The 25,895-nt window shown below is 41.4% G+C and overlaps 6 protein-coding genes across 6 annotated transcripts; 2 read left to right on the top strand and 4 right to left on the bottom strand.

Moving 5' to 3' along the window:
- Positions 1-551: 551 nt before the first annotated feature.
- LOC126568489 (gonadal protein gdl) lies at positions 552-9,774 on the bottom strand. The gene is given in 4 exon segments (XM_050224974.1): positions 552-740; positions 8,971-9,303; positions 9,375-9,535; positions 9,602-9,774. Coding segments are annotated over 3 exon segments (612 nt in total). The 3' UTR covers positions 552-740; positions 8,971-9,025.
- LOC126568460 (peptide methionine sulfoxide reductase) lies at positions 3,452-4,733 on the bottom strand. The gene is made up of 4 exons (XM_050224941.1): positions 4,722-4,733; positions 4,433-4,635; positions 4,099-4,359; positions 3,452-3,846 (listed from the first exon to the last, which is right to left on the bottom strand). Exons 1-4 carry the CDS (start codon positions 4,731-4,733, stop codon positions 3,612-3,614), a joined length of 711 nt encoding a protein of 236 aa, XP_050080898.1. The 3' UTR covers positions 3,452-3,611.
- On the top strand, positions 5,654-7,014 carry LOC126568461 (peptide methionine sulfoxide reductase-like). Its single transcript, XM_050224943.1, has 4 exons — positions 5,654-5,665; positions 5,752-5,954; positions 6,028-6,288; positions 6,541-7,014. Exons 1-4 carry the CDS (start codon positions 5,654-5,656, stop codon positions 6,773-6,775), a joined length of 711 nt encoding a protein of 236 aa, XP_050080900.1. The 3' UTR covers positions 6,776-7,014.
- Positions 9,775-11,340: 1,566 nt separating the features above from the next.
- On the top strand, positions 11,341-14,262 carry LOC126568544 (MAPK regulated corepressor interacting protein 2). The gene is made up of 5 exons (XM_050225040.1): positions 11,341-11,528; positions 11,680-11,758; positions 13,435-13,565; positions 13,848-13,907; positions 13,972-14,262. The coding sequence occupies exons 1-5, from the start codon at positions 11,477-11,479 to the stop codon at positions 14,148-14,150; spliced, it is 501 nt and encodes a 166-aa protein (XP_050080997.1). The 5' UTR covers positions 11,341-11,476; the 3' UTR covers positions 14,151-14,262.
- A 1,144-nt stretch (positions 14,263-15,406) lies between these two features.
- On the bottom strand, positions 15,407-17,582 carry LOC126567976 (uncharacterized). Its single transcript, XM_050224362.1, has 4 exons — positions 16,713-17,582; positions 16,036-16,606; positions 15,811-15,974; positions 15,407-15,750 (listed from the first exon to the last, which is right to left on the bottom strand). Exons 1-4 carry the CDS (start codon positions 17,580-17,582, stop codon positions 15,412-15,414), a joined length of 1,944 nt encoding a protein of 647 aa, XP_050080319.1. The 3' UTR covers positions 15,407-15,411.
- A 3,269-nt stretch (positions 17,583-20,851) lies between these two features.
- On the bottom strand, positions 20,852-22,095 carry LOC126568520 (mpv17-like protein). Its single transcript, XM_050225009.1, has 4 exons — positions 21,967-22,095; positions 21,792-21,880; positions 21,142-21,254; positions 20,852-21,072 (listed from the first exon to the last, which is right to left on the bottom strand). The coding sequence occupies exons 1-4, from the start codon at positions 22,093-22,095 to the stop codon at positions 20,852-20,854; spliced, it is 552 nt and encodes a 183-aa protein (XP_050080966.1).
- Between the last annotated feature and the right edge of the window lie 3,800 nt (positions 22,096-25,895).

Raw genomic sequence — 25,895 nt, 5'->3', positions numbered from 1 at the left:
TTAGAGCAGCATTACAACAGAACATAGACATTTCCCAATTAGTAAAATCAAATGAAGATATAATGAGGGGAAGAATCGTAATACTCAGTCATATGTAACGAAATGATAAAATCGAATTATTGCTTAAGCTATATGTTACAATCCAACAAAAACAAGCCTTTTATTGATACAGTTGTTTTAAAATGAAATTTTGAGTCACTTAATTTCTCGTCCGTTACTCATGGTAATGATAATGTTTTGTGCGAAAATTAATACGGTTTGATTATTGGAAAAACTTACCATGTATAAGCTGCGATGAAATCCATCCAGAGTATGAATGTTTCCTGAGCATGTTTATAATGTGATTACATCTGCATTTTGTTGGAATGGCTGACAGTTCGATGTATATAGACGAATAAAGCACTTTTTTTTGTACGAATGACTTTTTGCCTACATGTTTAAGCAATATTTATCCACATAAAATCTGAATGTGGCACATTAAATATATTATTTGAAGATTCGTTATTGTGATGTGAAAGTTTCAAAAAAAGAACATGCGATAGGGGAAAAGTCATTAATTGAACGTATTCTTAATGCCATCCTTAATTGAATCGCCAGTTTTGTGGACAAAGTTGGACACATCCGGAGCTGTATCATGGACGTTCAGCAAACCAAAGTATATTCCCAAAGCGACCGCTACAGCCACCAATATGAAGACGGTCAGAAGAGATATGAATACGCTCATAGCGCATTGGCAGCAGCTGTAAAACACGAGAGATAAAAAATCACGGTCATTATTTTGATTAAAGATTGATTTGTTTTAGCGGTTAATGGAGGAAACATGCAAACCACAATTCTACTGAATACAATCAAGAGATTCAGACGAGCATATTGTATAAAGCGAGAGTATAAGGCGATCAACTGGACAGCTTGTTGCAAGTTCAAGATTTATACTCAGCAAGTACAAAGCGAGACGAAAAGTTTAACCGATATGCTGGCGTTCATTTGGATTGGATTATCATCACTAAGTATAGGATACTGCACAGCACATTAATTAAGAAGCAACAAATTGCTGCAAATTTTTCTTACCAGCAAACACATGTTCCAGCAATACACTTGCACATTTTGAAAGGAAAAGAGGTTGGGCACTGTTTTCTGGGATGAATTGGTCAAGTATTCAATATACTATGTGTTAAAGTGCAGCAACTAGTGCATGTATCTGCTGCAGGGAAAATTCGACAAAAAGTAAACAAAGGTGCAATACAGATTGGTAAGCTGACAGTATCTAGTGTCAAATATAATCTGTGCTAGCGAGCAGGCTGGATTGAAACTGTCATTTATAGCTAATACAACAACCGTGTATGGCGCACGCGTGCTTCCCAGACGATAGAAAATACGACGTTAGACGATGCTGGCGTGCGTCTCGATGTAGAGCAAGTCGTGTATTGGTGGTAGTGAACATCGATTATTACTACATACAGATTCCCGCGCCTGTTGTATGTGTACGATCGGTTGAGCGTGAGGAATTCCGGACACCGGCTAATTTATGCTTAGCTCTGTCACATGTTCGTGAAGGTGTACGCATCAACATTAATGCACAATCTTTTCATTAAACTGCATTTTATTGGTCTCTTTTTGTGACTTACGATCGAAAGATTTCCCCGCGGTGAAAAGAATTTAGCGATCAGTTGTTTCTGTCTCGCAATATTATGCGTTTAAGATTCATACATTGGAAGACGCATGCTCTGCATAAGCAAGATACAGGGTTATTGACCTTACGTTGTAACCTTCAAACAAACAAATCATCATGCTGGCTTTCAAACGAACTTTAGTTCCTCTCTTACGGTTATAACTATTTTTATTCTTAAATTAAAGCTACACTTCCAAATTCAATATATACGAGCCATACAAGGTCCAAATTAATGTCTCTTGAAAAGTGCATCACAATATAGATCTCGTCTCAGGCTTTCCAAAAAGCCCACTTTCACTTAAGTCCGCCCGCTGGAAAGGGGTGAAATTGAGGATGGAAATATAATTTGAATGAAATTCACCTCTAAGCTCTACTCGCGTGTCCGTTATCATCATCACGAGCAAGGTATTGCCCCGATGCGACGGGAAGTCTTGAATCATCGCCAAACCAAACGTTGCGTGGAAAGCGGAGTAAGCGTAGCAAGAGAGCGAGCGACGCGAGACAAAGCTGAACCATGCCGGTTATTGCTCATGCGCACGAGCGACTGTTTGCGCTAAGCTATGCAATGATCTTGAATGGCCACCCGATTATTCGCAAGCATTTTCAACGGCTCCTAATGTAAGCGTGTCATCTTGCCTTACGGAAGCCGGTACGACATTGTACTTTCAATAAGTAAGCCATGAAGGATTATGCCACATGTTCTGTGGGAACACGAAGGGACAGAGTGTTTTGTCCGACAACGCAATAAGGGCAACTTTTCAGTGAATTACTGAACATTTTATTTTGTCAATTTTGATTGTCTTTGATTATCTAAAGAATGGACCCATCCATTCATGCACCACTGGATCTCCCAGCTAACTTCCACTCCCTACCAAACCACCATGTGCTAATTGAAAACGAGCAGCTTCGTCGCTAAAAAAAGTCGCTTGATTGATGTCGCACACGATTCTTTTCGCACACTCTTACCATCGACCCAACACTAATGTAGCCTACGTGCACATCTAGGGACGGTCCAACAGACACAAAAGCGCACAGTTGGCACCACCCGAGATAACCTTGCCGTCACTTATCGGTCGACAATTTTGCAAATCATCCTATTTTTCCATCTCAGTTTTGTGACGTTAAATGGTGTAATGGAGTCATGCGATCACTCATTATCCAAAAGGATTCATTAATCAGCATCATTCTTTACAAATTCCGAAATGAATAATTAAACTAAATTAAACTGTTAGTTTTTAGTCAGAGGAAAATCATTGTTAGTAGAAATTATCTCGATTTCAAGCAATGTAACGCATCCAACTACTATATGTGGGTGCTACTATTAAGAATCAAGGCTCAAAATGTGCTTGTATTTAAAGTTTACAAACCGTACAGCTTTTTTAAGGTTATCATACTACAAGATTAAACGAATGCCGGCCTTCACGCCATAGATGATATTTACACACGCACACACCAAAGAAATTGTGGAAACTTTGGGATTAAAATATAACAGAATATTTCTTCTGCTTCCACTATGGACTAATCGACTATGGAACATTTAGCAGCAATACGAAATTGTGTTTTCTCTCAAATAATATCACCTCAAGCACATTACTTCAGTATTTTGTTTCTGTTTTATTTTATTATCTAATAGCTAAAAATATTTGACATCTTAAAAATATTTGACACTTACTATCTTATTATTACCGGCTGGATCAGAATGTAACAGCCACAAACACGTCTTACTTATTATCAGCACAACTAAAACTAACATCACGTATAATTTGCCTCGCTTCGATCGATGCATCTACTCTCTCTGCGTTCCAATTTTTAAACGCAAGAATGACAACGCTTTATGAAACCGTTATCAGCCATCCTCAATCAGAAACGAAATCAGCATGATCTTTCCCCTGGCCGAGAATGCCTACTATACATTGTTTCATCACAGCTGGTTCGAAATGCTTTAGCAGAAAATGCCACCACCTTCGTTCTCTATGACGTATTGTCGAACGTACTGTACCTGATCCTTGCTCAATCCCAGCAGATCGGCCTCTTCTTCGAATTGTTTCAGTCCGGAAACACCGATGAGATATCCGTTCAAACGAGCTGCTACATGCGATGTGTGCAGTAATTCCGGTGTCAATCCGATGCCCTTGGCCAGATCGCTGTGACCCTGAAGGCGATACTTTTGATGGTAGCTGAATGAAGAATGTAAAAGAAAGGTATCAAACATAAATAAGTATCTTTAGATTATACTGAATACCAAATTATTGAACATTGAACAGTACGGTCAGAAGACCAAACGGGTGTGTTACATTTCGTGTCTAATGGAACATGGTCAATGTTGGTACGCCGTTCTTATAGGATCTGAGCTGACAATGAACTTGCAAGCCTCATGTATGTGACCGTGAAAGTGTATCGGTCTTTCGTGACCCACATAAAATACTCACTTTTCGGCAGGATAAAAGGGGCCTGCTGGGGCAAGTTCGGTGATGATTTGCTCCGGTGCTCGCTTAATCTGTTCGTGTGCAAGGCTTGCAGTCGCGATCTGGCGTTGTTCCTCGTTGTGATACAGTATCAGGGACATGTACTGGCGCTTCATGCGAGTTGTCAAACCGTACTCGTGATTGTTCCAAAACAAATCCAGCAGATCACTGTAGCTGATCTTTACCGGATCGTAATCGATCTCAATGACTTCCGTGTGATCTCCCCTGTTTCAGAACACACATAGCATAGTCTTAGAACCATCTATCGAGACAACAGTATTCCACGAATTGTACCTACATTTTCTTGTAGACAGGAGCCTCGGTAGTGCCCCCCGCATATCCTACACGTGTACGCAGAACGCCTTTAGTGGCTCCGAAGAGCGAATCACAACCCCAAAAGCAACCCATTCCGAAGGTAGCCTTTTCAAAAGGAGTATCGATATGATGCAAGGGTTGTTGCGGAATATTTTGCAGGCGCTGAGCTGGATCGATAACGTGTTCCTGTAGGAGAATAGCGATCGGTTTAATAGAGACAGTGCTATTGTATTTGCGGAACATGGTACAAGGTTCAGTTTGATTCAACTTACCGTAGCTACCATGTTGAGCAGATTAGGCAAGAAGTTGACCTAGTAGAAGAAAAAGTGTGCAAGGACTGTACGAGCGCTTTTTACAAGCAGTGAAATGTTTATGATGCTACCGTCTCTCGCGCGCGAGATTTATATACGTCCGCGGCTGGGTCTAGCGCAAAAACAAACCGGTACGCTTGCAATACTCACACAACATACTGTTTAGCGTCGCGATAATACCAACGATGTGATATCATTTGTGATAGAGTATATTTGATTTTTATATTTACAAAACTGGGTGATGTTACCGGGTAGATGTGGGTGAGAACGTGGTGCATTGTAGTAACAGCAGTTAGTAAAGTGCATGCCACAGGCGGACTGAACAGCTGAATTTTTGAAAAGCACGAAACTAAATCCACCTAACTGAAGCTTATTTTCAATATTGGGAAAAACGCTAAATTCAAACTGGAATGGCCATAACTAGCTGGGTTAAACAAACGTATATATCATAAGCTGATAAATTATTTAGTTCACTACACATTGTATGTAAATAGGATTAATGACCTTTTTTACCAGCAATAGTCATTGTAAACAATTAAATAATACGCTTGCAATTAAGTTTTTTTTTTGTTAAACTTAACTACACTCGTTTATGCTACATACAACAGCATAGAAGTAACACGCACACATTTGTAAAATTATATTCATGTTGCTACAATAAGGCAACATCGTGTAACGACAGTGCGACCTTATCGCGACGCTAAACAGTATGTTGTGTGAGTATTGCAAGCGTACCGGTTTGTTTTTGCGCTAGACCCAGCCGCGGACGTATATAAATCTCGCGCGCGAGAGACGGTAGCATCATAAACATTTCACTGCTTGTAAAAAGCGCTCGTACAGTCCTTGCACACTTTTTCTTCTACTAGGTCAACTTCTTGCCTAATCTGCTCAACATGGTAGCTACGGTAAGTTGAATCAAACTGAACCTTGTACCATGTTCCGCAAATACAATAGCACTGTCTCTATTAAACCGATCGCTATTCTCCTACAGGAACACGTTATCGATCCAGCTCAGCGCCTGCAAAATATTCCGCAACAACCCTTGCATCATATCGATACTCCTTTTGAAAAGGCTACCTTCGGAATGGGTTGCTTTTGGGGTTGTGATTCGCTCTTCGGAGCCACTAAAGGCGTTCTGCGTACACGTGTAGGATATGCGGGGGGCACTACCGAGGCTCCTGTCTACAAGAAAATGTAGGTACAATTCGTGGAATACTGTTGTCTCGATAGATGGTTCTAAGACTATGCTATGTGTGTTCTGAAACAGGGGAGATCACACGGAAGTCATTGAGATCGATTACGATCCGGTAAAGATCAGCTACAGTGATCTGCTGGATTTGTTTTGGAACAATCACGAGTACGGTTTGACAACTCGCATGAAGCGCCAGTACATGTCCCTGATACTGTATCACAACGAGGAACAACGCCAGATCGCGACTGCAAGCCTTGCACACGAACTGATTAAGCGAGCACCGGAGCAAATCATTACCGAACTTGCCCCAGCAGGCCCCTTTTATCCTGCCGAAAAGTGAGTATTTTATGTGGGTCACGAAAGACCGATACACTTTCACGGTCACATACATGAGGCTTGCAAGTTCATTGTCAGCTCAGATCCTATAAGAACGGCGTACCAACATTGACCATGTTCCATTAGACACGAAATGTAACACACCCGTTTGGTCTTCTGACCGTACTGTTCAATGTTCAATAATTTGGTATTCAGTATAATCTAAAGATACTTATTTATGTTTGATACCTTTCTTTTACATTCTTCATTCAGCTACCATCAAAAGTATCGCCTTCAGGGTCACAGCGATCTGGCCAAGGGCATCGGATTGACACCGGAATTACTGCACACATCGCATGTAGCAGCTCGTTTGAACGGATATCTCATCGGTGTTTCCGGACTGAAACAATTCGAAGAAGAGGCCGATCTGCTGGGATTGAGCAAGGATCAGGTACAGTACGTTCGACAATACGTCATAGAGAACGAAGGTGGTGGCATTTTCTGCTAAAGCATTTCGGACCAGCTGTGATGAAACAATGTATAGTAGGCATTCTCGGCCAGGGGAAAAGATCATGCTGATTTCGTTTCTGATTGAGGATGGCTGATAACGGTTTCATAAAGCGTTGTCATTATTGCGTTTAAAAATTGGAACGCAGAGAGAGTAGATGCATCGATCGAAGCGAGGCAAATTGATACGTGATGTTAGTTTTAGTTGTGCTGATAATAAGTAAGACGTGTTTGTGGCTGTTACATTCTGATCCAGCCGGTAATAATAAGATAGTAAGTGTCAAATATTTTTAAGATGTCAAATATTTTTAGCTATTAGATAATAAAATAAAACAGAAACAAAATACTGAAGTAATGTGCTTGAGGTGATATTATTTGAGAGAAAACACAATTTCGTATTGCTGCTAAATGTTCCATAGTCGATTAGTCCATAGTGGAAGCAGAAGAAATATTCTGTTATATTTTAATCCCAAAGTTTCCACAATTTCTTTGGTGTGTGCGTGTGTAAATATCATCTATGGCGTGAAGGCCGGCATTCGTTTAATCTTGTAGTATGATAACCTTAAAAAAGCTGTACGGTTTGTAAACTTTAAATACAAGCACATTTTGAGCCTTGATTCTTAATAGTAGCACCCACATATAGTAGTTGGATGCGTTACATTGTTTGAAATTGAGATAATTTCTACTAACAATGATTTTCCTCTGACTCCCAAACTAACAGTTTAATTTAGTTTAATTATCTATTTCGGAATTTATACAGAATGATTGCAGATTAATGAATCCTTTTGGATACTGAGTGATAGCATGGCTCCATTACACCATTTAACGTCACAAAACTGAGATGGAAAAATAGGATGATTTGCAAAATTGTCGACCGATAAGTGACGGCAAGGTTATCTCGGGTGGTGCCAACTGTGCGCTTTTGTGTCTGTTGGACCGTCCCTAGATGTGCACGTAGGCTACATTAGTGTTGGGTCGATGGTAAGAGTGTGCGAAAAGAATCGTGTGCGACATCAATCAAGCGACTTTTTTTAGCGACGAAGCTGCTCGTTTTCAATTAGCACCTGGTGATTTGGTAGGGAGTGGAAGTTAGCTGGGAGATCCAGTGGTGCATGAATGGATGGGTTCATTCTTTAGATAATCAAAGACAATCAAAATTGACAAAATAAAACGTTCACCAGTTCACTGAAAAGTTGTCCTTATTGCGTTGTCGGACAAAACACTCTGTCCCTTCGTATTCCCACAGAACATGTGGCATAATCCTTCATGGCTTACTTATTGAAAGTACAATGTCGTACCGGCTTCTGTAAGGAACGATGACACGCTTACATTAGGAGCCGTTGAAAATGCTTGCGAATAATCGGGTGGCCATTCAAGATCATTGCATAGCTTAGCGCAAACAGTCGCTCGTGCGCATGAGCAATAACCGGCATGGTTCAGCTTTGTCTCGCGTCGCTCGCTCTCTTGCTACGCTTACTCCGCTTTCCACGCAACGTTTGGTTTGGCGATGATTCAAGACTTCCCGTCGCATCGGGGCAATACCTTGCTCGTGATGATGATAACGGACACGCGAGTAGAGCTTAGAGGCGAATTTCATTCAAATTATATTTCCATCCTCAATTTCACCCCTTTCCAGCGGGCGGACTTAAGTGAAAGTGGGCTTTTTGGAAAGCCTGAGACGAGATCTATATTGTGATGCACTTTTCAAGGGACATTAATTTGGACCTTGTATGGCTCGTATATATTGAATTTGGAAGTGTAGCTTTAAGTTAAGAATAAAAATAGTTATAACCGTAAGAGAGGAACTAAAGTTCGCTTGAAAGCCAGCATGATGATTTGTTTGTTTGAAGGTTACAACGTAAGGTCAATAACCCTGTATCTTGCTTATGCAGAGCATGCGTCTTTCAATGTATGAATCTTAAACGCATAATATTGCGAGACAGAATCAGCTGATCGCTAAATTCTTTTCAACGCGAGGAAATCTTTCGATTGTTAGCCAATGAGAAGATTGTGCATTAATGTTCATGCGTACACCTTCACGAACATGTGACAGAGCTAAGTATAAGTTAGCCGGTGTCCGGAATTCCTCACGCTCAGCTGATCGAGTACGCCCACCATCATAGTCGAAAGACTAGTAAGTATATAGTCATCGTACTTGGTGATTGGGATAGTTAAGCATAGCAGTGCTAATTTTACCTGTGATCTGGTTGATTTCAGCAACGGCCATCAATTATTCACGTTCCTCTGAATGCTATTTGTGCGACTCAAACTTGAGTCTGCTGAGTCGAAGAATGAAGTCTAATAAATACATCTGGATATTGATTTCCTTCGGGTTGTCTGTCACATAGAATCCGGGCACTCCTGCCTTCTCAAGAGTGGATTGCTGATCCTTCACTTTTTGGTCTAGATGCAGTACCAGTTTCATGTCAGTTTCTTTCAAATTTTTCCCATGTTTAATTTTCATTAGTGCAATGATGTGTTCCAGTTCTTCGGGATCCTGTATTTTTGACTCCCATTGTTTTACTTCCACTAAAATGAATACGATAAGATTGATGGGTTTAAAATCGGTACTCAAGTGGTACAGTTTCATCTTAACTTACATTGATGGTCATTCTCAACCTTCTCTCGAACTTGCATCAAATGAGCCTCGGTTACGTGCTGAATCTCCATTAACCCTTTCACGATTTCGAAGATCGTATCATTTAGCAAAGAGTTGGCAAGGCCAGCTAATAGGTCGTAAGATATTCTCATCTGATATTGCCTAGCAATGAAATGTTTATTTGGGTATCGCAACAGAGTCAACACTACAACGAAAGCTTCTACTCACTCTGGCAGATCGCTGTGCATTTTCTTCAGATGTTCCAGTAAAAAATAAAGCTTTCTTTGAAGATATTCTTGATTGCTGAACGGGTCTACAACAGCGGCGGTAGACATTTCAGAACTTGTTTCTAAATTCGTTTGCTTTTCCATATTTTATTTGTTTACCACTTCTAGCGGCATAAAATCCAGACAAACTGAATTGACATCTGTCAGGCACAGTGGCATAATCAGCTGAAATAGGTGGTCAAAATTGATTCCAATCAACTAGCCCATGTAGCAAAACGGTTTAATTATATTAAGCGTTTTTGTCAAACATTTGCAATCGACAGATACTTTTCTCAAGATTCAAATCCTTTTCTCAAGATTCATTGGTATAAGCTTTACCAGGTAACAGCTTTTGTACAAAATGCCAAGAGTATTTTGCATCTATTATTTTACAGGTAAAAAAGCCCAATTTAATATCATATATTAAAAATAAGACCTACCTGCGAAACCTTCAAAGCCTTTTTCAAAATAAAGCAAAGGCTGTAACGTACTTAATAATTCTCAGGTATAGTTTAAAAGATAATGCGGTACCCGATTACCTATAAATCAGAAACCCTCTTGAGGCCCTTAATGTCCTGTTGCTGTGAGTTTTGAGAATATGAAATGATTTAAATTCTACCCATAATCTGGCGTCACAAACATAACTTGAGACGCAGGTATGAATTGGAGTTTCGAGCCGTCTGGATTTGTTGTTGTTGAGGTTATTTGAAACGGAACGCCAAACATTTCTTCAGTACATAAAACAAAACAAGCTGGAACGCACGTATCGAACAAAGCATGGAGTTGGTAGAGTGGATAAGTGCAATCGTTGTAACTATAGTGATCAAAATAGCTTGGACTCTACGCCAAACTATGGAATCTTTGCATGAACACTACACAGAAAATGTTCACACTGCGCATCACATCGCACATGAAAATGGATATTCAGAACAAACTCAGGGAGGAGGAGCAAGTGAAAATGACCACAGCGCTGTGTTTGTAGCATCAACTCCAGTGATGTGTAGTACACCAAACAATATACATACGTATACGTTTGAGCCGAGCAATTGCTCTAGTATCGTCGAACTAGAAATTGACGAAATGGAGTTTCGTAGATTAATGAGCAAACCAAGAAAAGGCTACGGAATTACATACGGATCTACTACGGATTACAATTTGCTTAGTCAGTTTGATTATATAAACATTCCGAAAGTACAAGTACAGCTATCACCAGAAACTCAGAGTAAATATGAACGTATCTACAATAGACAACCAAGAAATCAGAGGAAAAGTTTACGCATTTAGACAACACGGCAATACGGCACGGTACTACAAAGAAGTATGGGAAAATATAAACAAGCGAATTGTTAAAAAACATATAAATTTAGTTTAGCAATGTTATTTATACTGAATAAATATATAATAAAATGTAAATAACAGATAGTATATTTTTATGCGAGTATTTTAACATTTCAAGAGACCAAGTGAAGATTCAAACTGAAAGGAAATTTTTATTTTCAATTTCAATTTGTTGAGAATCTTCTAAAACTGCTGATAAAGTGAAATCACAAAAACAATCACAAAAAAAAATCACAAACATGAGAAAAGGAATTATTGTGCTTCGAAGTTTTACACCTTTTGTCCGCCTACTGTGTTGTCAGAATCATTTTAGGTGCAGTGGTTGAATTGTTTTTGGGAGCAGCGTTGCTTTGGCACGGAGAGAATCTCTCAAATGTAACTGTCACTTGGGCAGAGTTGGTCGATGCGTTTAAAGGGAGTTGTTTTCGTGGAGAATTTTTTGTTTGAATTGAAATTGTTAGCAAAAGTTTATTCGTGATAAACGTGAGCGGAACAAAACATGTATACGGTATCAAAGGGACCTAGTAAATTGGTGGCAAAAACAAGACGAGGTAAGGTTTTAAAGCACTTGTGCGTGAGTTAAACAGCGGACAAACAGCTGAGGCAATGTTGTGCAATAGAGTTGGTGCCGAAAAGCAACGGAAACGTGATTTTAGTAATATATACAAATATTTTGTTGTGCCTTCTTATTTGTGACCACAGGAATACCACAAAACTACGAAAAGTATGAATTGTTTCGCGATCTTGGCCGAAAGGAATGTGATATTACGAGTGAATTCAGGTGAGTGAAAGATTCGCAAAAGTTTACATAACAACCCTCGAACCATGGTCAAAGCGTGTGGAACGCGTGATGGAGGGAAGAGCACGACAGTGGGACAAATGCATCGGAACCAAGAACTGTCTTCTGATATATGTTCTGACGGTGCTCTTTGTACAGGATTATGTAATGAACCAACACAAAGTATGTGCGACGTGCCGGTACATAGTTCGGGGTTCGGTTCTTTCTGGAATGGTTTCGAAGTGCTAATTTAATTCACATGTTCGGTGAACCAGCGTATCGCTTCGGTTATAAACCGTACAGGTGAAACTAACGCTACACGTGGTTTCCATGCTGGATCATGTTTTTTTTTTATTTATTCAAGCACGATTGTAGCTGCAACGGATGCTGGCAATCGGTTTCTCGAGGCTTGTAAAACCAAAAGCAAAAAGGTTTGCTTGGATTGAGAAATGTTCAAGATCCCCTGCCAAGTTGCAGTGACGGTAGCGCGCCGTCTGGTTGTCACGTGGTCCCGTAGCTAGGAAGACTCTAGTTTTTACATAACGTTTCTTCTGCAAAGCAGAGAAACAGTAGCATGGAAAATGATTGACAGGATTATTTTTACCACGCCAGTCCCAGGATGGATTCATTCGGGATTCGTATGTACAAATATATCTTCCTCTTTGGGTAGCCCCTAGCATGAATTGGAAATCAATCTACTGTTTCCGTTGCGGTTGCTAACGGCAACATCTTAAGAGGTTGTTTATGGTGTTGATAGCATAAGCAAGTGATAAGGCGTTTGTGGTAAAATGGAATAAAATCCGTGTAGTGATTTGTTTGACAGGGCTTACGGAGGCCGCCCGATGGACGATGTGTGCATGTAAAGACACAGTTATCACGTTCGACAATTTGCCTTGTTTTCTCGGTGAAGGAGCTGCACGATGATGAACAATAACAATTGCTTAAGTTTGTATAGTTCAATGTTGTATTGGATTGAATCCAATGTATTTTTACATCCTTAAACACAAAGTATATATAAACAAAATGTGACATTGTGCGGCTGTACCGTAGCAACATCGATTGTAGATGAAACAGACCCCATCTCTACATGGAAAAAAGCTGATATTTTTTTTGTTTAGAGAATCCTTTTTAACTTCATAAAAGTTTAATATTAAATTAAAAGCACCATTAGCCTAAGAAGTGTACACTATCCTACATATATTCTCGGCCTTTTGGTGGCGTTTTTTGGTTTATGAAAGTGTTGGGCAAATATAATGTGCAATTACATACGCCTTCCGCTTATCTTCCAGCCATGTTAACATTTCGTCTACATAGATTTTGGGATGAATGAATAGCATTGTGTTATCTTCCCAACATGGACTGATCCTTCAAGACCTCTATGTCAAAATCAGAGATACGCAAACAAGGAATAAAAATGCGTCCGCATAAAGGCTGGCATTTCGTATATCCAAATGTCGACACTCTTCCCTTCATCTGAAATATGTGCTTTAACCATCACCAACAATTTTTTTCATTTCCACCCTTTTCCATCGGCGTTTCAAGATGAATGTGATCTGCAAGAAGGAGGGTACAGGTCTTGCGAAATAAATATTTAATGTTACTTTGCACAAGTATTGGTCTGAGCAAATAGTGTATGCATGCTGTTTGTCTTATATGTCTGTTTTTTTCTTCTGTTGCAGTGTACCGCGACCTGTGTTCCAAGCGTCCACAAAATCTGCTGCAGTACAATATCTGAAGGCACAACAGCAGCAATCACATGAACAGAATGTCACGCCGCAGCACGAAGAGCTCATCAAATATATCAATGATTGTACGTATTTCTTAATATGCAGTCAACCAACCTGCGATCAATTAACAGTCCCCCTACCAATCAAGGCAATGCACAAATGAGCGGAAAGTGTTGATTCAGTGCACTTTTCAAATTTTATGAACAATATTCATTAGCAATACGGCCAGTCCGTCTTTTATGAGTAAAAACAAATAATTAATTATCTTCTGCTCAAACTGATTGGTCGGTAGGATGGAGCCTTGTGTTGGATCAACCAATATGTGATGAACATACTAAATGAAAATTATTCATATTTGCTAACAGCTTGGAATATGGTAGTTGCTGCTAATCCTTACGATGTACCTGGATCACCTGATAGTACGGGTAAAACTAACTCTCAGGATGTGTACTTTATCTTCCAATTTTAATGCTTTTGGAACTTTTTTAGGATCGCATTGTTCGCTGTCATCCAATAGCAGCACATCCTCTGTATCCTCTACAGCATCAACCGCATCTACACTGTATTACAATGAACCACCCAACCCGTTGCTAGTCGATTTCAAACCGTTCGACCTCGAGACCTGGTGGGGGAAAAGAATATTCAACAACATTACTAAAAGTCTGTGAATTACCTCCACCGCTTACCTAAGCCATTATATTTTAAGCGTTTAAACGAATACCAAACTCTAGCGATCAGTGACTGTGTCATGCCGCAAAGCCGTCATTTATTCGAGGCTTTGTAAGACGCTTGCGATAAGTTGCGGCGTTCACACAATGAGACATGCGATACATAAGGTTGGCTAGTAGTTGAGTAGCTCATATCGGAGCAAACCTGCTGGAATCATTGTTCATTTCCTGTGTTTTCGATCAATTTTTTGTTGTTGGTTTTTGTCGTTAGAAATTTTGGCATTATGTTTTGTTTCCAAAAACGTTCATTGAAAAAATGATCTAGAGCTTACTGTGTAGTTCCTATCAAAGAAGTGTATTCATACGTTTGTCATGCATCATGATCATTTATTAGTGTTTAGCGTAGGAAATGTGAAATTCGTTCAACTAATTGGCTTATTAGGGTTGTAACTATCAATCAATTAGTTAACAAAACTCGCCGGAGCATGTTGCGAACAGTTGCTTCACTCATTTGATGTTATTTGAAGTGTGGAAACGTCATCGTAATGTGCTCCTGAGAAAAGCACGTTACAAAATATCGTATTGAGAGGAAACACCAAATTATATATTCCTTCTCACAGCTCAAACTACTCTCAGTTATCTAAGTATGTTATTAAAACTTTAATTTAAATCATGTCTCTAATTGTTATCCAATTTAAGAGATATTTGAATTATTAACTGGTAGTCATACATATTTGAAAAGTGCTTTAAACAAAAATAACAACCCGAAAAACATTCAACCACGTTGGTTATAAAGGGTATGATAATCATTATGCCGGATAGTCTGATATGAATAATTGAGAGTAGTTTGTAAAGATAACAAACACATAAGCCGTAAAAAGTTGCTCGTCCTGAAGCCGTAGTACTGTTTTATGGACAAAAGGGGTAGTGGCAATAGATAGAACAAATGTGGTGTAACGCATATACAGCGCAGCAATTGCAATTGTTTTGGTTAACCCAACTACGGCAACTATGAAAATATAGCGTCACATTGTTTGATATAATTGATCAGGATAATTTATGATATGAAAGAAATGGAATAGTAACTCTCAATTGGTTCACCTCGGATAGGTTTAGATAGTTTAACAAACAGCTTTAGTCACAAAACGTTCACGGATGGTATAGGTTATAGGACGATTTTTGTCATTTCTGCGATTGTAAAGTTTTTTATTGTTGATGTAAGTAAATCAGGTATAGTTTAGAAATCGTACAATGGAGTCAATTACACCTCCTCCAATAACTGGCCCATTCGTTCGATCTCTTCGATAGTTCCCAATAGAATGCTATGAGCTGCGTCCTCTGTGCGAATAACCGCACGGTCAGCTAGTATTCCAAGTTGAAGTTTGCCACCGTACGAAAGAAGCGTAATCCCAACGGCGGTGGTGCCAAGGTTTGGAATGAAAAAACTGAGGTTTTTCAGTTCCCTGCCCTGAATACGAGGCAACTGCTGTGGTCCAGGTAGGTTCGAAATAGCGAGTGTGCTGTGTGCGCTTTTCAAAATTTTTCTCAGTATGGCCTCCGGAAAGAGACAAGTCATTTTTGACATGATCCAGTAATTGATCTGAGAATAAGATAAAATTAACATTGTATCCGTCTTGGCCTACTAACTTCGCGTACTTACCAAATAGTCGGATGAAGAGCGCAATCCGTCCGAATATCGTTTAACCGCTAGAATACGTTTAGCAAGCGCGTAATGTCTGTTTGTATCGTTCAACAGTATACCGGGGCTTATGGGAAGCGTCTGTAGCGCTACCGAAAACCGATTGTGTAGCCTTAAGTGAGGCGCTGCGAATGGTTATGACATGTAAAATGAACGTGCAAACATGTTTTACCAGCAAATACATACTTTCTTTTTCTATTCTTGCTGGTAGTACGACAGTGAGATTTTTCGGTGGTTTGCCAGTTTGCTTGCTGAAATAAACTTCCAAACTGGACGATAGTGCAGTGAGAAAAACGTCCGAGAACCTAGTCCCTGGAAGAAGTCGCTTCGTGCGTTTGATAATCTCAACCCAGCTTGTGCCACTATTGTGATCTTCGTGTATCCAGCTGACCACCTTGTCGTTGGCCATTTGTGATGCATGTATACAGTTGTTGTCCGCTTGACGTCGCGAGACATCATGAAAAAAGGCAGGAGCCGTGTAAATTGTCCAGAGCATTCTGACAAGCTTGTCCCTCTGTGTTGCTAGCTCTGCCGCAGACGGGAGACTTTTTCGCACGTGATGGAAGAATGTCTCGGCTACAGCTAAACGATGATGGTTGGCAGGTTTTTGCTGCTTCAAAATGTAGTTAATGTTCATGACCTTCAACTTAGACAGATGCTTCCACCGTGATGGTACCTCCTTGTCGACGATCGCTTCCAGTAGCAAACGCATCAAGGCTACCCCATCACCTAATGAGTGATGAACGCGAAATAAGATCTAGCGGAAAATGGACAAAGTTGTAGCGAAACGAAAAACGTTATGGAAGCGTCAACATTATCGCTTCTATTACTCATAAGTAGATTTGCAGAGTTGCCATACGTACAGGGTATTTAAGTATATTCCGTTTCTCATCAAACATAGGTTGCTTGCCAACAAGAACTTCCCACGAGGCGGTATGATCTGCCGGAAGATGACGATTGTTAATTTTACTCAGCAAGCTTCGTAACTGGTTTTCCTCGATGAAACGCACTCCCGTTGCGAGGGGAATAGTGTCCATGTAGCGAATGTAGTCCTCCACCGTCAGCTCGGATTGGTCGGACCAAAAGTAGTACCCAAGTTCTACATTACGTTTCCAGAACATTTTTGGATGTGGCTGATGGTTGCGCATCAGACGCGATGATATACGTTTGCGCAATGTCAACAAAATACCGGCGCTCATAGAACCGTCAACTGAACTCCAGTCTGTGAAGGGTTCCTCCACGTTTGCCATAATGTTAATCATGCCACGAGAGTTTTGATCCTCAATTGCCCAAACGACATCTGCACCATCCAGCAATCCTTTGAAATGGTTCCCGTAGCGGTACTGCAATACTGTCTGTATTACAATGCGATAAACTTGGAAGACCAGTACAATCGTGAGCAAAAGTGGAGAAATCACTAGAAACTCAAGAAACGCAAGGAATGTGTAAACGGCACGGCGTATGTCGTCATTGCTGGTCACTTTCAGGTGGCTATGTTCTTCTCTCCATCGCGCTATTTTGTGCCTCAGGAATAGAAATAACACCAACCCAGAGAGTAGTCCGAACTGTGTGGGCGAAAGGAGTATATCTAGCCGGTTTTCTTCTGCAGTTAACTGTACACAGCTCGATGTTTGCAGCGGACCGTGGTGAGTAAAGTTGCGAGCCATGACTTCCCAAAAAGAAACACCCTGGCTCGAAGCCCAACCGAAGAAAGTGGTCCCTTCGTGTGCCATTTCACAAGTGCACTAGGCGGATAGAATTCTCACTTCAATAAAATAACGACGGAACCGAACTGAACGCCACTCCGAATCTTGAAACGTGGGAGAATCACTAAGTAAAAACTTTCTAGTATTCAGCTGTTGATTTTTATTATTCGGAATTGGCAGGGTAGGATGTTTCCGCCTTGGCACAGCACGGCAATGCGTCGTTGTTATCAGGGATCCGCCACAGACCAAGTAATTTGAATGAAATGTTGCTGGTGGGTTTTTATAGCTTTCTACCGGACCGAAGGTTCGAACGGTAGCTGTCAACGGAACGTAGTCTTTAAGGGCTACGAACGAAGCTTGCAAAGATGTATATTAAATTATTGTGGTTCCGGTTGCATGTTGTGCTAGTTGTTATTGCCAAAGCATTAGGTCGCTTTGTGCATACTTTTTCATGCGGCGCATAACAGAGTACTTGTGTGTGTGTGTGTGTGTGTGTGTGTGTGTGTGTGTGTGTGTGTGTGTGTGTGTGTGTGTGTGTGTGTTTGTGTGTGTGTAGGGACTAGACGAGATGGGAGGAGTGGTGAGGTCCATAGCAGGAATCCTTATCAATTCTACGAGTATGGAGGCAACAAAGTCAACCATGAAACCATTACAGGGCATGATCCGTTAGTAAAAGTGGTTATGTGCGAAAAAGAAAGAGTCAACAAACTTGGAAACAAGAAGCGATGGGCAGAGAATTAGGCAAAACTACGTATTGCCTTGAAAATATTAAATGCTAGACAGTACTGTAAACATAAACATACCTTTTGCACACCGATAAGCTTCAAAAAATCAATTATCTCATTGAGCTCCGTTGCTGACATTAAGGTTAAATTGCCGATAGCAAGCGTGTGTTTACCTTTTAGTGTCAAAACAATGTTAAGAAACATCCCGCAGAAGCAACAGTATTGCGCCAAATGGGTAAGATAACAACCCGGTTAAGATTTGTTTAATTATGTACGTAACGAAACTTAAATTTGAATTTTTGCCATTTTCTGCATGTCGTTTAAGAAAATAAATCAAATAACTAAATCCTATGTTTTAATAATAATTAACATGTGCGATGCTTTGTTACGAGCACACCACCGCTTTATATGCAATTTGCGCGCTAAAAATGACCAGGCGGCCGCTTTACTCGCAGCGCAATGGTATTATGCATCGTACGTTTGTTACGATGCCATTTTTCTCTGCACCTATTCATTGTAGCAGCACTGCCATGTTCCGCTTGTTGGATGGGCTCGGATGATCGGCCTAAGGAACAGACCGATAAATCGGAAGAAACGTGGACATATACTGAACACGTGCTGCAGTGTGTGCCTACTGTGAAGCACGAGTATTTTAGTATTTTGTTGTTGTTTATTTTCAGTTAGCCGAACTGTAACCTTAACCTAACACGTGTAAGGAGCTTACGTGGTCAATTTTTATCGTACATGTTAACGGAATACGGTCCCAAACTCCGTCATCAACCGTCATCAAGCCTTGCTTAGAACAGAAGGCGTAAAAAAGCAAATATACGTACATATTCTCTCCTTGGGTTACTCACTACGATTACGTTGTTTAGCCAAACAATTTTCAATGGATTGTAGCACGTTTTGTGCTGCGGAGCTGCGGTTTACGGGAATGCCTTGCAGGTAGGGATGGGAATTTATTTTCGCCCACAATTACGCTACCATTGGTCAGCGGAAAATGCGTGCGGTCGGTTTTTGGGGAAACACTGCGCCATGCGGTGCGCGGTTTACGACAAACTACCTCTCCCTGTACATAAACCACGCGTGTACGCGTATCGAGATGGGTACGCAACGGTACGCGGGGTTGAGGCGCTAAATACGTGCATCCATCGTCCGCTAGATCGTTAAATAAATCGTACATCCCTCTGACTTTACGCAGTACTCACTGCTGAGCCTGTGCATACATATAGTTTCATCTCATTCGTACGCCTTTCAGAGGCTTTATTTCCTTCTAGTGGAGCGATCGAGCTAGACGATCTTATTTGTTGGTGTAGTGAGGTTTTCGAAACGATCGACCTGGACTGGAAGCTGCGTTGTTTTTGTTATTTCTATTTTTTTTATTATACACAATAGATGTCTGGACAGGAGGCGGAAACAAGCATGGCGGGTGTGGAAGTGATACGCACTGACGTGAGACGTTGAGCGAGTTCACCCGTGTACGCGCAAAACGTGGCCGAACGAGTGGCGAAAAGAATTGTATCTCTATTGCTTATTTATTTCTACTGCAACGATTGACTTCAATTCATTCTTTTTTAATACAACAATCAGTGGTATTTGATACCCGTGTAAAGTTGTGAAATTTGAAAACAATTCACAAGGATAATTTAATGGATAAAATTTATATGTACCAGAGAGTACGCTGGTCTTCTGCCAATGAGGATAGAGTTTCAAGTGTACATTTTACACGTCCATATCATCTCGCCACCGTGCTCTCGGCGAGTAAGCTGATGAGAGCGAAATACGATCGAGTAAAAGCATTTGTTTATAATCAATTTTTCAGTTTTGTATACAACAGCGAAATGCGTTGTCGAAGTCTAGCCCAGCCCCGCTGCATTACCGTAAGCTTCGTTGCTTCTCACGTGTACACCTCAGGACAGCCGTATGGCATTAAGATTGCCCAGTATAAATCGTTCCACCGCGCACTATGGTCTGTGCTGGAATCATATTAATGTAGTGAGAAAGGTGGGAAAACGGCCAAGGTATCATGAGCGGGGAAAAATGGTGTGAAATATTTTTATAAATCGTGGCTAATATTAGGGTATCTTTCCCACCTACGTGGTCAGATCACTGGGGATGGGTGGCTTCCAGAGCACAGGCTGGTGGGAACGATGAAAAACGATGGGAAACAGGAGCAACACAGCTGAGCAAATGGACAGAACTGGGTTGTACGGCGGATTCATTATTTACAATATGATAGTTGATTTAGAACGAACGTACCAATGACTCAAGAATTCGAAGCGTTTAAAGTAGTATGAATAATTTTCCATCCCTGACAGCTTGGAACCAGGCTTGGACTATTTTGGCTGTTAGGATTGTAATTCATTCGATCGGTTGATGATGACTTTATTGTACTTAATGGAAATAAAACAAACTTTCATATCATACAGTATCATCATTTAAGCGGTAGCTTATGCCTCGATTTTGGTAGCATAAACGCGAACATTCTAATCCTTTGCGTAGCCCTTAGCAATGAATTAATAATCATAGTAAAGAAATAAGCGTGTAAGAAAAGATCGCATTGTAAACCGGTTAATTAGAATTAATCATCTTCTGGCGCTTAACCCAGCACAAAATATTCACCCAAGCGAAGGCACAGGATCCGACGTAGACAACGCGAAATTTTGGTGGCACGAGCACAAAGTTGAGTGTTTGGGCAGGAATCCAAAACAGGCAAGATCGTGCGAAAGTGGGCACAAATTTTTGGCGGCACTCTTCGGTGATTGATGTTTGTCGTTCCATCAGGGACATTCCTGCAAGGCAAAACAGGGGAACTACAATTTCCAGATGCTATGCATAGGCACAAAAGATGTTGCACAAACCGGTAAAGAATATAACTAATAGTGGAGGTGTTAGCACAAACTGATCCAGCAGCAGTTTCTTCACGATTATTCGTTTGGTAGTGCCGGGGAAGGTTTTATCCAACCACTTGTACCTAGAAATAAATGGCAACTAATGAAAGCGGCACATTCACTCGTGGCATAAACCCGTGGCACAAATATTGAGCCTTGTTCTCTTTGTCTTCTCAATGTCCTGAACATTCGTGACAGCACTCACGGTTTTTATAGGAAAAGTTGACATTTTCTTCAGGGTAAATTACCTTCGACGATAAAAGTTCAGCAAATTTCCTTGATCCTCGTTTGTGCAGAAATGATTGGCAAGCGATGGCTTAACGAAAACGAGATGTGTGTGTCCATGGTGAAAATAGGAATTCTATTTTTTATTTCGTACCACTTGATTAGTTCAGTGGAAGCATGTTATGATCGATGGACATGCATGCAGATTGAATGGTGTTGAAATGGAAGAAGAAAAAAAAACAGTATGTGTAAACAAAAAAGAAACCAAAATTGTGTTTTTTTTTAATTGGAGCAGTGAATGGAAAAGAAAAGCTTGATTAAGAAGTGCGTTTGTTTTGTCGTTTTCCGTACAGTTTAAAAATTATGAAGGAAATCGTGCGGTGCAGCATACTCACCAGTTGTACAGTATTGGTGAGTAAATGAATGTGCCCATTACGGCGTATCGCGCAAGCGTGGGCTGATCGAGGGCCTGGGGAGGGTCATTCTAGAAAAAAAGTTTATACCAGAAAGATAATTACGTTACGGTTCTTATTGGTGATAAAAAAAATTAAACCATTTACAAACACCTACCAAGAATTTTCGCGTAATTGTTTGTTGCGAAAATTCTGCCCCGACATACAGTGTACCATACACGAGCCCATTTCCCGCCAAAGGATGCTTCGTAAAGAAGCGACCAAAAGCTTTCAGCAGCGTTGCCATGGCAGCTAGCTATTATGTAGCGTGTCGAACCGATCCCGGCGGGATACGCACTGTTGAACAGCTGCGCTTATGCTAAAGTGGAGAAAATCAATGAAGTAAATGCTTGGGGCGAGACATTTCGCTATTCGGACAGTATTGTATCTTACGTGCAGATATTCCACACCACGCACAAACGGGTTGGATCGGTGGCAACGACACCACGATGGAAGCGTAACCTTGGCAGGAAATGTCTAAAACCTTGGTAGGCGAAACTCGTGTGTATACAAGTATCACAAATTCAGCATTTCGGATGAAAGCGGACCAGCTAGTTCCGCACTATGTACGGTTGCTCTGCAGAACCCTAACGGTAGTTGGCAAGAAATGTTGGCATTAGGTGCAAGAAGCGTAGCAACAAACGTACCACTTTGCACTGTGATCTGTTTAACGTGACCGCACCAATTTACTGAATTGTCAAACGTTGGTAAATCAATGCTCGGGGTTGCGAGCAACTTCACACAAGCACCAGTGAGTGGGATACCGTTCATGCGCAATACGCAGCGAGCATGTTTCGGATGGTTCTATCACACGTCAAACGTTGGCGTTTGACGTTTTCCCGTTGTTATGCTATTGCCATGCGTTTCGTAAAACCGCGTGCTTAACCGAAGGGGAACTGCTTACCTACGATGTGATCGTTGCTGGCGATACTCGATTTGGATGTGACCAGCTGACATCAGATAGCTGTGATGTCGGGTAAAAGACTGAACAGAGTTCCGACGGAATGCTCCTAACGCGTGCAATTCCCGTGCTGAAGCATAAAAAAGCGTGCGCTGAAGTAATCACCGTCAATTGATACTAATAAACTCGCCACGATCGTTTTAAATTGAAATCGACCAAATGTTATCGGGCGGTAGACGAGGCAGATGGTCCCAAGATGCCATGTTTTGATTCGACACCCTGCCATGGTTCCGACGACGCACAATGCAAGTTGGTTTATGGAATCGGAATATTTAAAACTGTTGGGCGGGTACGAAAAGGATTGAGAAAAAGCTACCTCGCTCATCTTTTTTTCCTGTTCGTGAAAACTGGAAAAAAGCTTTCTATGTTCTCTTGCTCTTTCTTGTCTTAACGATTTTCCAGGTCACACCGACCATCCAAAGGCTTACACACTAGACTCATTGTACCACATAGCTGGATAGTTAGTAACTGCTCGCTACAAGAGAACGCTTCGAAAGGGATTTGAACCTAGGTCCGGCCGTGTGAAGACCGGCCCTGTTGTCGCCTAACCTCCGGATCGCTCTGCACAGCATAACTGATACTATGAATATGCAAACATGAAGCTCGTTTCGAAGCTCGAAGAATTTTTTTTTTTCATAAAGGACGGCCAGGCCGTATTGCTAGCTCGAAGCATCTTTTAATGGTAGAAATATTAGAAACGCAGTATGTGTATGTGTGTACGGGTTCACTTTCGACTTATTGTCGCAATGTTCAGTAGAACATTGCGCGAATCGATTGCTCAACCGTTCGTTTTTCATCTCGTTCGTGTATCACCGCTGATTGTACTGGTTCGCTACTGTACGCTCTACTACGTTGCAGTTGCTCCATGTGTTGCATTTGACATAGTGTAATGGAGCTAACGACATTAACATGCGCCTCGGCCTACGCATCGACGAATGGAGACTGCTATTCTTGTTTTGGCGCGGAGTCATGACGGCAAACTGGAGTATTGCAGCTAGAAGACCGCATAACGATTACTGTAGTAGCAGTACACCCGCCCTACAGCGATGGCGCCAGTTCGCCAGATGATCGTTCGATGACATGATCGATGAAAATATTCGCCTGTATGCTGTATATGGCTAATAGCATACAAGTAGATTCGTACTATTTGTGGCTTCAAAAATCCTACTCTATTGTGCAGAACAATTATGCAAGAGATACAATTTATACATTATACATTGTTTTTGCAACTTTCTTTCGCAATTTGAACTCCATGCGAACATATTAAGAGCGGAATAACTACGTTCGAATGGGTAAGTTAGCTGTTTCTGCAGGATTGGAGACGATATACAAATGTCGCTCCATTCTCTATAAAGGCAGACGCCGGAATGACATCACTGAGTGTGGCAGTAGTTGCTGCACTACACCCTGTATGGCAGACGGTGCGCGGCAGTCTCTTTGAACCTTATGTCACGTACACGTCGCCGTGAACAAAACTCCGGAATCGGGTGGCATTGGTTGGCCGAACCGCTAGGCGCTTCTGGCCACCCCGAAAAGGCACCTGAACTCAAATGATCGTAATGAAATGAGCATTCCGTATCTTGCGTATAGTGTGGGTAAATAAAACTATTGGAAGATTGATATGTTTTCATTTCCAACAGCGAACGCGGACCGTACGAAAACAAACAGATATAGATGACTAAATACCGCAAGAAACCGTAGCCCCTGGTCAAGTCCATTTGGCATTGAAGGTGAAGAGCTTTCGAACAAAGTGGTAAGAAAACGCTTTGCAATCGTCTTCTGCACACGGATGGGCGTACTTTACAATCGCGTTGCACAGGAATGATTAGCGATATTCTTCAACCAGCAGCACAAACATAGCGTAGATGCCTAAAAACGAGAGCGTTTTTATGTGGTTATATGACGAGGCAGTTGGTGGAAGCAAACAGGCACCAAACGGTCGTTACGGGTACGTCCGTTGAGGCGAAACCTCAGAAGGTCCATAATTTCCCATATCCGATCTACGGCAGCCGAGAAAGGTGAACGATTGTTGTTCGATCGTACAGTGTGTGCTCCGTCCAAATCGCGGATGCAAAGACTCGCCAGGGGAACGAGCCGTTAAAGCAGTCCGATTGAACGACAGGCAGCAGATTATGGGAGTGGAGGCGAACTATTAGATTGAACAGTAGAGCGCAGCATTACCATACTAATCAACTATCTCAGCGTCGGGGCACGTCGATCGATGTGGTTATGGATAGAACGATCTGTGCCGAGATCGGAAAATCCATACTAATGCGGTCGAGGAGGCAATCTGGAGAGAAAAGTATTTCCGGTCGCCATCCCACCACCCCTCACCGTAGTGAATGCATGATTAAAACCGAAATCCTGACTCATCAACCCGTTGCTCGATAGTAGATGCTGGCGGGCTGGCTGGGCCAAGAAAACGGCGAAAGATAGAAAGGAAGGAAAGGAAAACCATACACCCGTCGCCGTGTTCGAAGATAGTTTCCCTCGTGCTTGTGTGCCATTGAAAACAATTTAAGCGTAATTGAAATTCTCACACAATGGATGTAAGTGCATAATTATAATTTATTCACGAAACGAGAAGACGACAGACGCAACACGCCCTCCAAGCGGAGGCGCAAATGCATTGGTGGATGTTGGCCCCACGGCTTGAAGCAGGGCAGCCGCGTCGATTGCAAACTATGTATTTCTTTCTTTGCTTCGACTTTACCAGCTAAATGCGAGCTACTTTTGTCTGGTGTGTTTTGGCGAAACGAATGATCGCGAAAAAAGGACATAATATGTTGCAGGGTTAGTGGTGAAACGCGCTGCGTCATCGGCTCTCGACGGTACGATGCAACAATCAGCAGCAAAAAAAAAACAAAAAAACCAGGCCTCCGATGCGAACTGCATGTCATTTTCATTGTAGTCCTTTTTGTCCTTGAACGCGCGTGTACAATGGTGAACTGTGCTCTGGTGCTCGTTACTGAGGAAACTAGTGTCCAGAACGCAGCAAACGACGATCGTTCGATTTTGCGCGCTCCGCGCTCCATAGTGATGCGATTTGCGCGATGCCTTCCGCCCAGGAAGCAGTACGAGCCATA

The sequence above is a fragment of the Anopheles maculipalpis genome, chromosome 2RL, assembly GCF_943734695.1.
Source record: "Anopheles maculipalpis chromosome 2RL, idAnoMacuDA_375_x, whole genome shotgun sequence".
NCBI classification, from domain to species: domain Eukaryota; kingdom Metazoa; phylum Arthropoda; class Insecta; order Diptera; family Culicidae; genus Anopheles; species Anopheles maculipalpis.
Note: the sequence above shows the minus strand (reverse complement) of the source record. Positions and strands in the feature narration are given on the sequence as shown.

Coding starts and splice junctions, on each gene's coding strand:
- LOC126568460 (XM_050224941.1), bottom strand. Junction 4,360..4,432: donor GCTCCTGTCTACAAGAAAAT/GTAGGTACAATT, acceptor GTTCTGAAACAG/GGGAGATCACACGGAAGTCA. Junction 3,847..4,098: donor CCCTTTTATCCTGCCGAAAA/GTGAGTATTTTA, acceptor TTCTTCATTCAG/CTACCATCAAAAGTATCGCC.
- LOC126568461 (XM_050224943.1), top strand. Junction 5,955..6,027: donor GCTCCTGTCTACAAGAAAAT/GTAGGTACAATT, acceptor GTTCTGAAACAG/GGGAGATCACACGGAAGTCA. Junction 6,289..6,540: donor CCCTTTTATCCTGCCGAAAA/GTGAGTATTTTA, acceptor TTCTTCATTCAG/CTACCATCAAAAGTATCGCC.
- LOC126568544 (XM_050225040.1), top strand. CDS start 11,477: ATGTATACGGTATCAAAGGGACCTAGTAAATTGGTGGCAAAAACAAGA. Junction 11,529..11,679: donor GGTGGCAAAAACAAGACGAG/GTAAGGTTTTAA, acceptor TTGTGACCACAG/GAATACCACAAAACTACGAA. Junction 13,908..13,971: donor TGGATCACCTGATAGTACGG/GTAAAACTAACT, acceptor GAACTTTTTTAG/GATCGCATTGTTCGCTGTCA.
- LOC126567976 (XM_050224362.1), bottom strand. CDS start 17,582: ATGGCACACGAAGGGACCACTTTCTTCGGTTGGGCTTCGAGCCAGGGT. Junction 16,607..16,712: donor GGAATATACTTAAATACCCT/GTACGTATGGCA, acceptor ATTTTCCGCTAG/ATCTTATTTCGCGTTCATCA. Junction 15,975..16,035: donor AGCAAGAATAGAAAAAGAAA/GTATGTATTTGC, acceptor AACCATTCGCAG/CGCCTCACTTAAGGCTACAC.
- LOC126568520 (XM_050225009.1), bottom strand. CDS start 22,095: ATGGCAACGCTGCTGAAAGCTTTTGGTCGCTTCTTTACGAAGCATCCT. Junction 21,881..21,966: donor CAATTACGCGAAAATTCTTG/GTAGGTGTTTGT, acceptor CTTTTTTTCTAG/AATGACCCTCCCCAGGCCCT. Junction 21,255..21,791: donor TCACCAATACTGTACAACTG/GTGAGTATGCTG, acceptor ATTTATTTCTAG/GTACAAGTGGTTGGATAAAA.